This window comes from Euphorbia lathyris, chromosome 1, assembly GCF_963576675.1.
Source record: "Euphorbia lathyris chromosome 1, ddEupLath1.1, whole genome shotgun sequence".
NCBI lineage: Eukaryota > Viridiplantae > Streptophyta > Magnoliopsida > Malpighiales > Euphorbiaceae > Euphorbia > Euphorbia lathyris.
This window is the reverse complement of record NC_088910.1, coordinates 44,089,011-44,100,974: the sequence shown is the minus strand read 5'-3', so window position 1 is coordinate 44,100,974 and position 11,964 is coordinate 44,089,011. Positions and strand designations below refer to the sequence as shown.

At 34.8% G+C, this 11,964-nt stretch overlaps 1 protein-coding gene across 1 annotated transcript; it reads right to left on the bottom strand.

The window, feature by feature from the left end:
- Positions 1-849: 849 nt before the first annotated feature.
- On the bottom strand, positions 850-4,368 carry LOC136230408 (triose phosphate/phosphate translocator, non-green plastid, chloroplastic-like). The gene is made up of 9 exons (XM_066019477.1): positions 3,803-4,368; positions 3,178-3,300; positions 2,914-3,066; positions 2,670-2,755; positions 2,424-2,508; positions 2,119-2,238; positions 1,960-2,028; positions 1,330-1,459; positions 850-1,219 (listed from the first exon to the last, which is right to left on the bottom strand). Exons 1-9 carry the CDS (start codon positions 4,193-4,195, stop codon positions 1,143-1,145), a joined length of 1,236 nt encoding a protein of 411 aa, XP_065875549.1. The 5' UTR covers positions 4,196-4,368; the 3' UTR covers positions 850-1,142.
- Between the last annotated feature and the right edge of the window lie 7,596 nt (positions 4,369-11,964).

Below are 11,964 nucleotides of genomic sequence, written 5' to 3'. Positions count from 1 at the left end.
TGGTTGGTGGGGGAGCAACACTGGGATTCCTTTCCAAAAAAAGTTTGGAGAGCTTCACAAATTTATTACATGTTGATATTTGTGGACCAATCAATCCCATCTCCAACAGCAAAAAAAACCGTATTTACTTACTTTCACTAATGATTTTAGTAGAAAAACTTGACAGAAAAAATCAGAAGCCTTTGATATGTTCAAAAGATTCAAAATCCGTGTAGAGAAGGAGAGAAACACACCAATTCGAGCCTTAGAATAAATAAATTAGGAAACTGGTTATTTTTGGGTTTGATTTGATTGATTTGAATCACTCGATTGGAACACCTCAAATGAATCTCCATCATAATTTATAATTAATACATCAATCTATAAAAAAGGGCGGCCCTGTCGCACTACGCGTCCCCACTGAGCGAGAGTCCGAGGAGAGGTAAATCCACATAGGGATCACGGAGAAGGTGCGGATAGAGGTCTCATCCCTGCCCCAAACCCACTCATGAGGAATTTATTTCTCCAATCCCATTCATTTAAATTTTCCGGGGTAAATCCACATAGGGGATGGATAATTCCCACAAGTCATTTGCAACCTTTAGTACAATGCCTGCATTTCCAGTAAACAAAGAAAATTATACTGTTGACCAAGTACAACGCCATTCTCTGGTCCTCCTCAAACAGGACTTGTTCAAAACCAACAGTTGCAACTACACACTAAATTTGAAAGGTCAGACACAACTCTGTCATGTCTACAAATGGAATAGTCAATTCCAAAAACTATAAACCAACAAATTGCATAATGTCATGTCATGCCATTCATGTCCTTTGCTCCTCTACTAATAAGAAAACATATAAACCAACAAATTGCATAATTCTTTTGGATTTACTCACATCAGAATACAATTTCTTCTTTATCAAAAAAAAAACAGAAAAAATCAATGGGAGCATACAAACAGAATACGCAACCCATAACTTCAATGGCCAGGAGACAAATTAGAGAACCAATACTGGTGTAGTAAATGAAGAAACAAACAGAACATAGGAGCGCAAAAACAAAAATAAAGCAACTGTTCAAGTTCCTGACGTATGATCTACAAATAAGTTCTCTATTCTACAATGTAATAACCAAATTTAACTGCAAAATTTCTCCACATAACTCAAGCTGTCTTTGCCTTCGGCTTAATACGCTTCACTCTTGAATACAGAAAAACTCCAGCAAGGGCAATCCCAGTTCCTGCATTACACAAGAATTTTAAGAATGACGAAGTTTAAGATAAGCATCGCAAGATATTGAACTAATGTTTCTTTTGCCAAGTTCTGCACATGGTTCTCAAGTAAATTTACCAATAGCATTTATAGGTGAGACAGGAGTCTTGAAGAAGATGACAGAGCTCACGATGACCACTACACGCTTCACACAATTGCCAACAGAGTGGGTAACAGGTGATACCCTCTGCAATATCATGTAAGAAACCTGGACAAAGGAAAGAAAAAACACTCAGAATTAGGTATGGTTCACAGACAATGTGTTTTGAAGGAAGAATGTTATATTTTGCATGCTTTACAGGTGTGCCGTGTACTTAAATTTACTATTCCACCTATTTAGATGTGTCTTGTTTCTTATTGCCACAAAGGTCAACTCCAAGTTTATTTCCAACTTCTTAAATTCATCAATAATTCTCTGACTAAATGGAGATCCAAATTGGTATACAGCAAGTAAAAGAGTGACCAATTCAACGTTGAAACTGAAACATTACCCTTCCAAGATCTGTAATATAAAAGCTAATGGTCTATTTTATCTAATGCGTCAAGGAGTTAAGATTAAACACAAGCATCCATTTCAAATGCTTAAAAAAACAAATGTCACTAGGTAGAACTAACTTTCAGGGTAGTCGAACAAGCACTTCTGAGACACACAAGATTTGTTATATTGTTCTAGGAAAAAAAGAGACATAAGAAGCACAATGACAATACCTGTTGATAGGCATGGAAGCACAATGCAGCAATGAGAGACCTAGTGTACACCTGTTGAACGTTCAGTCCCTGTTTCAAATAAGATGTAGACTCGTCATAAAGATGTTTTTGTAACAGTCATTACTTCTGTATATTTTCAGGTATGTGGAGAGAACTCACAGCACTTTGGAGATAGGCAGGAGTAAACCTGACACCTTCCATGAAAAGTGTCACTGGGGCTAACAAGAAGAAGGACATGATTGTAATTATTGAGAACAAAGTAATGTTGTCCATTGAGTCCTGTTAATGACAAATAAAAAATCATTAGCCAATCCAAATAAATTAATCCAAATCTAAGAGTCATACACCAAGACACATTCACACATGCAACCGAATCAAGAAAAGGTTTGCTTAATCAAGAAGCAGAATTAAGACATAATGTCCAATGATGACTGATAAGCTAGGATTGTAGTAAGCAATATTACCTCTTTCTTAATCATGACCTTTTTGCTAAGGACATTTCGGGATTGGTTTGTCAAATTGGAAGCCATTGCACTCGAAAATCCAGCCCTATTCCGCAAATCATTAGAACAATATCAAACATGCTAATTAAGAAAAATATGAAGATAAAATTTTATTCATGAAACATCACCAACAAAGAAGTACATTCCAAAAAAATGCTTGGAGTGGCAGCACTACCATTATATAATGTATCCATTTGTATTTCTTACCAATTGAAAGAAGCTTCAGTAGCTGATGCAAGTGCTACACCACCAATAATTGGCACAAGGGAACTGACTACCCAGATAGTAGGCAGCTGCACAATTGGAATTACATGAAATGGGGCTTAATTAGCATTTTGAAAATATTAGTGTTCACTTGTTTGTTTATGAATATGCAGCATCAACCATCCAGCATTTCAAGATAATGCAAATGAATGAGAGACCCAGTAAAAGATTGATTCAAAATGCCTACCTCGCCAAGGAACATGGCAGAAAGAACAACCGAGAATAAGGGTTCCATAGCTTTGATTGTGTGAGTAAATGAAACAGCCACTTTCCCGAGACTCATATTAGTAAAAAGGTTACCCAGTACGTGAACCACTGCCAGTGGCAGGATTGCAGCAAGCTGTCAAAGAAACAAAGAAAAAGAAAAGATAACATATGACATCAAGCCTCGTCTATAATCAAGTCAACAAACCAGAAACCATCCACAGTGGTTTTGGGAGAAATCCAATACCTGAGCACCGCTAATTTTAGGTCTTTTGTAGAGGTTGAAAATCCACATAAAAGAAACTAGCACTGTTCCAACTGCAAACTGGATTAAGGTGATAGTAACAGGGTTTGGAAAGACCTTCAAAACCTGTGAAAGGAAGCATTGCAAATTATAGTCCACATGAATGTATATGACAAGATTGAACTTAATTGGACAATGAATTATTTCTTTTTAATCTAGCAGCAACTCAAACTAATCAATTTCATTAACTTTGATTGACCTCCCCTTTGTTTGTTTGTTTACAAGGCCAAAGAAATTTAGAATGATTAATTAGATGAAAAAATTTCACTATAAATAATGGATCAGTTAATGTGATGCATAAGACAACTTTTATCGATTCAACGGAATAAAAGTTCTATGAAAATCACGCCAATTTTTTACCATCTAAAATTCAACTGAGTATTTCCTCTTTCGGCACATGATCTATGATAAGGAAAAAACAACAGCAAATCTAACTATTAAATATATAATTCCACAGGCATCTAATATGTCAATATCAAAAACAATTCGCAACTTCCATGGCTAATATCATACTCAATTAAAGAAGTTTAACCTTGTAAATGTAAAACATAATGGAGAGAAAATGAACCTGCTTATTATAGATGTTGAAGTAAATATTGAAGAGATACCAAAGTCCAAACAACAATCCAAGCTCCAAAGTCTTGACGAAACTCTTAGATTTGTCAGCCTCATCAGAGCTCTCCGGAACAGCCGCGGCCCTAACTTGGAATCTATCATTTTTAGGTTCAGAAACTAGAGGAGGCAGAGGATTCCATGGCCTTTGAAGAGAGGGCGAAGAACACGAGGACCACGATCGGCGAGGAAAAATGACATTGCTAGAGCTCTGAAGATTCAGCCGATTGGAAGATGCGCGAATAGGATCGAATCTAGGAGTAAAAGTATGGTTAAGAACAGCCCTTTTGGGCTTGAGAAGAGGAAAAGACGGAGATGAAGAGACAGCGAAGGCAGCAGCGCTCTGCATTTTCGAGATCCAAAAACAGAGCGCTCAAATTTGTCCGTTGTCGAGGTTGGTGAATAAAGGCGGAGGAATAAGAGAGGTTTAATAGCGGGATAGAGAGGCTTCAAAGTCTCCGCCGTGAGACTTTGGTGGAATAGTATTGTTGGCCTATAGTTAATTTGGGTATACGAACACCCTTGCTGAATATTGAATATTCTTCCAGATTTTTTTTTTTAAATACTAAATTTTAAAGTGAGGTACATCTGTTGATCTTCAAACTTGTTTAAAAAGTTCTATCCGTCCATTTACACGATATCTCATCAGGTCTCTAAACTTACTTAGAGTGTTATAAGTAAGGGTCTGTTTGTTTCATTTGTTCATGTTTGTTATTACTGTTGGCTGTTACGGATAAGCAGTATATATTAGTTGATTTTTGTCTAAAAAGCAGTTGTTTTGAAAAAAAATTATCAAACACTTTTTATTTCTTGTTTAGACTTGAAAGGCAAAAAGCAGTTTCGAAAAATGGAAACAAACGGACACCAAGTTTCTAAAGCTATAAAAACGTCAGTAAATGTGTACAAAAAAAAATTAATTTGTTTTAAAGATTTAGAATCGCGAATTATGCTTTTATTTTTAAGTTTCGAATGTTTTTACAGATTTTAACAAATTGAAATTATAACATTTTAAACAAATTCACAAATAAATTGATAACTGTAAATAAGTTTAAAGAATTTATAGGTGACTTCAAATAAATTTAGATGATAAATAGTTTATTTTAAATAAATTGAGTAGCCCTAAAAGATTTTTTTTTTTTTTAGGTCTGGAGGATTAAGGCTTTGATTTAATGATTAATGGGGTCAGGTTGAACTGAAATGTATGTAGGGGTTGCTAAAAATAAAAGGTAGATTGACCCGTTGGTGGATGATTTGATTTTTTGCGGAAAGGGGAATCCATTTCTTGAATCTGCTAAAATCAACCCCTACTTACTTTCTCCTTCATTAGAAAATTATAAGTCACCTAATTTTGAGGACCCCCTCACGTGAGCTCAAAAAGCACGTGCAAAGGATTGAACCCATGTTAGGTTTCTAAACTTCATGGAGTGTTTGGTAGGTCAAATGTTAGAGGTATAAGTTCCTTTTGAGGATTTTTAGGCTAATAGTCATTCACCTATCTAAAATTTTAGTTTCTTACTTCACTTATTATTTAGTAATATTTGGCTCGAGACCTGTTTAAAATGTTTATTTTCGCCATCTTATCTATTATTTGGTTATATAACCAAATAATAGATTATGGTGCAAAGACTAATATTTTAGATAGGCAATGGAGTAAATTTTAACAAATAATTGATCAAGTGTCAAAAACCAACATTTTGGATAGATTAAGAGCCAAATAGTGCTTTAATCTGGATTTTTATACATTTTGTTACAAGTGATGTAAAAATATATCTTAAAGTGTCGTAAAGGTCTTTAAAGAACTCAAACTTCTTAAAAATCCTTGCTTGGTATAGGAGATTAAGGAAATTGAAGAGTAGGGCTATAATTTGTAAATTGAATGGAGATGAGGAATAGTTCTGCTATCCCTAAATATTTCAGGAAATATCTATCTTCGTCTTTATTATGTGGAGATTACAATTAAGACGAAGGTTTCCATTGGATTTTTATTTTTATTTTGAACAGACTTATCTTAACATTTTTGGTAATGTTTTAAAAATCGGATTGGAAGTCAAATCGGATTGATACTTGGGTTAGGGGTGAACGGATTCAACCGATTAAATAACGTCATAAATAATATATATTTTTTAATTTAATTTAAATTATGAAATTTATGAAACTTTTAACTTTCATTTTGTGTATAATTAAAATTTAAACTTTATTTAGGGTAAATTAAAAAAACTAGCCCAATTGAGAGGCTCATTTACATATTTAGACTCATTACACCACTCATTACAAAACTAGAGACTTTCATATTAGACTTTCTAAAATGCCCTTAATATATATATATATATATATATATATATATATATATATATATATATAACAATTTAATCAATTCTTTCTTCTTCTTATGTAAAAATGTATTCCTGCTCTTGTGCGATTTCAATGACAAAGATCGGAAAGAATGTAAGTCTTAACGTTTATTTCTGATGATTTTTTGCATTTTTGTTTTGTTGCGATTTTGGTTTAGGGTTTAAGGATATATATATATATATATATATATATATATATATATATATATATATAACAATTTAATCAATTCTTTCTTCTTCTTATGTAAAAATGTATTCCTGCTCTTGTGTGATTTCAATGACAAAGATCGGAAAGAATGTAAGTCTTAACGTTTATTTCTGATGATTTTTTGCATTTTTGTTTTGTTGCGATTTTGGTTTAGGGTTTAAGGTGTTTGATACGTTGATTTCTCTATGTATGTAAATGTTGCGATTAGGGTCTAGGGTTTCTGTGTACATAATGGTGCAATTTTGGTTTAGGGTTTTGTTTGCATTTAGCATTTTTCTATGAATTTGGTTTAGGGTTTAGGGGTTTTGTTGCGTTTTTTGTGTCATTTATTGCTGGAATATTATTTTTTGTCTATTGAAACTGAGAAATGGCCTTATTTCACCAGAATGACACCTTCAACAACAACAAAGCCTTAGTCCCGAAATGATTCGAGGTCGACTAACATGAACCATCATATAAAGCCGTGAAATCAAGTCGGATCAGCGACACAAATTCTCCCCCTCCACTCTGTCATATCCACTACCATATTTTCCTCAATCCCCAATAAACTCATATCACTCTCGATCACCCTCCTCCAAGTTTGCTTAAGTCTTCCCATATCCCTCACCACTACATCCCTTTGCCACACTTCAGTCCTCCTAACCGGCGCATCAAGTGCTCTTCGTTTTATATGGCCAAACCACCTTAGTCGGTTTTCCCTCATTTTATTCTCAATAGATGTAACCCCTACTTTTGTCCTAATTATTTCATTACTCACCTGATCCTTTCTCGTATGACCACACATACATCTCAACATACGCATCTCCGCTACCGACATCTTATGGATGTGACAGTGTTTCACTGCCCAACACTCCGTACTAGAATGACACCTTCGTAGTCATAAATTTCTTCCACAATAGATGCAAACTACGAAGCAAAATCATAGCAGCTGTGTCCACTACGGAAAAGATTCATGACTGCTAAGGTGATTTGTGCTTTCGCAGTTGCACAAACTGCGAAGAGTTTGAATAAATTGTGGAGTCGCAGTTTGACTCATGTTTCGTAGTTACTCTCAATTGCGAACTATAATACTTGCATTTAGTTTCACAGTGCGAAGTAGTTGTTTGATACTACAAAGTAGTTTTCTTTAATTGTTTTTGTGACACTTAGTTCCATTTTTGTGAAGGTTGATGCTTCTAAGAATGATTTTAAGAAGAGGAAGAAATAAGTATCTCTTGATAATAGTGTTAAAGGCATCAAATTCAAGCATCCTTTCAGCTTGAATACAAAGGCATCAATTACACTGAGGTGATGAAGAAGGTCAAGAGCAAATTGTCAAAAGACTAAAGGTTGATGTTTAGGAAGAGTTCTTTCGGGCATTTGGCAGATATGGAGGTGTGCACGTTATTCACTCCTATATGCCATGGGGTAATTACTAGAGAGATTACTCCACCGAACCCAAACCACAGAGAGATATGGTTTAACGTCAAAGGAGTTGAACTCATATTTGGTGATTGGGAATTCGTACTGACCATCGGGTTGATATTTGGTGATTCGGCACCAATTCATAGGATGAGTAAGTTAAAGAAGAAAACAGATTAAGAGATATGTACTTTGAAGGAAGTCGTAGCTTAACACACAAGCAAATAAGTGAAGCTTTCGACAACACAAATTGGCACGACGAAGATGACGGTGATGAAGTCTTCATGGTGATGTTGTATATTATACATAAGATATTCTTCACTATCGATCCAACTCATTCAGTGGATAACAACATCATCAACCTCACAGACTTTCCTATCCTTTTTATTGAGTTTCCATGGGGTGTAATTTCATTGGACGAGACGTATAAGACCATGGAAAAGGGTTATAACCGATTCGTCCAAAAAGGAAAAGTTCGAGAAATTCAGTAAAGGTAAGATCAATAGCACCGTGCCATATCAGCTAATTGGATTAGCACAAGCACTTCAGGTATCATTCTATATATTTAATTGATTTTAGATTTGTATGAACATATTTGAATTGAATTGAACTTTTGTACAGGTTTGGATACTCAAAGTTGGTAAAGGTAAATCAATTATATTTGGAAGGATGGGTTCCTTCTTTGAATGTCAAATGTCGTATACGTCCTCCGAGATGAAACGACATAGTTATAGTTAATGATCTTATTAATGCGAGTATACAATATTGGAAGGTTAATTTTCTTAAAGATAATTTTCCAACTAATGAAGTAAAAGCTATAATCGAGTTGTCGTTGAGCAGAAGATTGCTAAATGATGAGAGGTACTGGCCCTTAACTAGAAGTGGCATTTTTTTTGCGAAATCTGCCTACTTCCAAGCTAAAAATACAAGGACCGCTCAATTGAAACTTGCCTTCTGCTCCTATCCAAGGAATGGCACTTGGAAATTGATCTAGAAATTACCCATTACCCTCAAAATCCTGCATTTTATTTGGAAGCTCTATAAGGACATCCTGTGTTGCTTTGAATCTCTATGTAAAAGAGGATTAAATGCCCCATTTTTTGCCCAAGATGTAAGTTGGATGAAGAGACATCCTACATCTCTTCGTACACTGTCCCTCTTCCAAATTGATATGGAAATATTTTCTCTGAAGGTCAATTCTGGAAAACTGCATCAGTGGATTTGACAGATTGGTTAATTGCTGTAAAGAAGATGGTTACTTAAAAATGCTTAATCATGGTGTTTGTAATACAATTATTTATCTGGTTCTCATGGAATCAACTTGTCTATAGCAACAAGGAAATTTAGGCGAGTAGAATAGCGAAGTTGGCTGAGAGGTGGATTGAGTCTTGGTCTATGAAGTTTCAAGGTCGAAAATCTATTAAAGGTCGCCTATCCACCTCTAAAACTGAGTTATCTTCAAGGTGGTACCCCCATGATCATCCTTTCATTAAGGTGAATATTGATGTTGCCTCTCTCAGGGTACAAATATAGTGTAGGTGTAATAATTAGGGACTCAAATGGAGAAGTGTTGTTGTCTTACGCAATCCCACTAGTGTCGTGCCATAGTGTAGAGGTGGCCAAATTGCGTGAAGTGATGGTTGCTTTGGAGTTAGCATGGGATGGTGGGTTCAGAGATATTCTTCTTGAGTCTGATAATGTTGCATTGGTTAAAATTCTGAACTAAGATGGTATCCTCCTAGGTGAAGCATATTTCTTGCTTGAAGATCCCATTCACTGGATCTAACTATTTCACGGATGCAAAATTAGCCATATTAGGCGTGAAAGAAACAAAATGCCCATGAAATGGCAAATTGGGTTGCTAACATTAATTCTCCTATTTTCCTAGTTTAAGAGGTTCCTAGTGTCTAGTTTTATTTTTCTGATAGTTGTAATTTTGTTTCTTTGCATTAATAAAGCATTTTCCATAAAAAAAATACATTTTGGTGTTGTTAAGCCCAAAATATACCTAAAATATCATCAATATTTACATCAGTTTTGTTACGAATTCGTGTTGTTTATATCTATTTAGAGTAATTTTACGTCCGAATATGTTTCTTTTATGCAAGGTACCTAAATATTTGGTAAAATCCAAATAGGAACGAAAAGAGATCAGAAACGAAGGAAAAACCCTACAAAATGAGTCAAAGACGACGAAAATGAAACGCACTGAAACGAAGACGAGGAACGAAGTCAGAGACAGGACAAACATCCCGTGTCGCAACCGAGATTCCAAATTCACGGTCGCGACACGCTAATCCCAGCTCTTCCTCCTTTGCGTTCTGAACACTTAAAACTGCTTCCCCATTCACGGCTGAGAATTTCCATTCTCGGTAACTTCAGATTTTCAGGCAACACAACTTACACATGTTCGTTTTCAAACATACGCGTCCGTTCGATTGGATAGAAACGTCTCTTCGCAGCAGACACGTCCCATAGACTCGACTCTTCAACTACTATAAATAAGAGTTGATTTCAGAGTTGAAGATATAATTGAAGAAAAGATTTAGTACAGAATTAATGCAGAAATTCTGAGTCAAACAATTCAGAGTTAGAAGTTCGATTTTGTAAAAAGCAATATGATGTACACACATTGTTTACCATTTAATTACAAACACAGTAGCAATTAGATTTAGATTAAGATCAGTTAAATATTAGTTTACATTTTGGTAGTAGAAGTACCCGTCTCTATTCCGAAGATTCAGCGAGAAGATTAAGTAGAGGATTCGACCCACGAGCCTGACAAACTCTAACGAGGTTTGAGGAAAGGATTGACGACCCGAAACTCTCATGTCGTTTGAATGCTTCCATGCTTTTTATTCTCTGTAAACTTGTATCAATTCATACTTCATCTAATAAAGTTCATGCAATTCAATATATTTTTATGTAGCACTTCTGAGAATGATCGGAAGTGAGTTCTGGTGTTTTCATTAAAACGTAGTTAAATTCAAAATCATTACAAGAAAACTTTATTGAACACTTAGGCAAATTCATTCTTCGAGAATTAATTTGGTTAAGGTAGCAATCTATCCCGACCGTAGGAAGATTGTCTGCGGTTCAAAGCCTTTTAATTGAAGGAGTTTACGTTATTACATTTTCATAGTTTATACAAAGTTTATACTTGTTTTCTTTGCTTAATGCAAACGAATATAATTATTCTCTTATTTTAAACACTAAACGTTTCTGTTTTGTAATTCATATTCAAAACAGAATTGATTTCTAACATTCTACATATTCTAGCCTAATTCTTATTCTATCAATTTTAAAACCAATTTCAAATAACGATTATCTATTTCCATAAACCTTAAGTCGTATTTAAATTGCACTTAAATAAGTTTTCGTTAAAAAACGTTCCATATGGGATCGATATCTTTTTATTACTACAAGCGAAACCGTGCACTTGCGGAAATCGCTCAACAAGTTTTTGGCGCCATTGCCGGGGAACGCCAAAAATTTTAACAAAAATTTAGATTTTTCGTGTTTTATTTCAAATCTAGGTTTATACATACTTATTTTAACTTTTGTAATTTATTAATTTTACTTTACTAACGTATTTATTTTTCAAATTCTGTTTTGAAGGAAGTTTCGGTTCGTGCGAAAATTTCAAAGTTCATGCGCAGTTCTCGAAGTTCAGGCATTGCACCAAACCCAATTGACCCAGAAATTGAAAAGACCATTAAAAAGAAAAACAAAGACAAGAAAAACAAAGAAAAACAAAATTCAGAACCACAGCCAGAAAATATGGCAAATCCACCAACACTTATGGAATATGCTAGGCCAGGAGTGGCCGGTGTAACCAATAGTATCGTTAGACCCAGAATCACCGCAAACCAATTTGAAATTAAGCCAGCATTGCTTAATATGTTGCAAAATAATGTAACATTTTATGGGTTACCTAACGAAAATCCTAACACCCACTTGACAAATTTCTTAAAAATTCACGACACTTTTAAGATACTAGATTTGACTGCCGAAGCAATCAAACTTCGCCTCTTTCCTTTCACTTTGAAGGATAGAGCCAAAGAATGGTTAACTTCTATGCCAGGCACAACATTTGCGACTTGGGAACAATTAGCCCAAACATTTTTATCAAAATATTTTCCTTTAGCAAAAACAACA

Excerpts from the sequence above, each read along its gene's own strand:
- LOC136230408 (XM_066019477.1), bottom strand. The coding sequence starts at position 4,195 with ATGCAGAGCGCTGCTGCCTTCGCTGTCTCTTCATCTCCGTCTTTTCCT. Across the intron at positions 2,756-2,913 it reads CTGCCATGTTCCTTGGCGAG|CTGCCTACTATCTGGGTAGT; the intron begins GTAGGCATTTTG and ends CCAATTGTGCAG. Across the intron at positions 1,460-1,959 it reads GCTTCCATGCCTATCAACAG|GTTTCTTACATGATATTGCA; the intron begins GTATTGTCATTG and ends TCCTTTGTCCAG.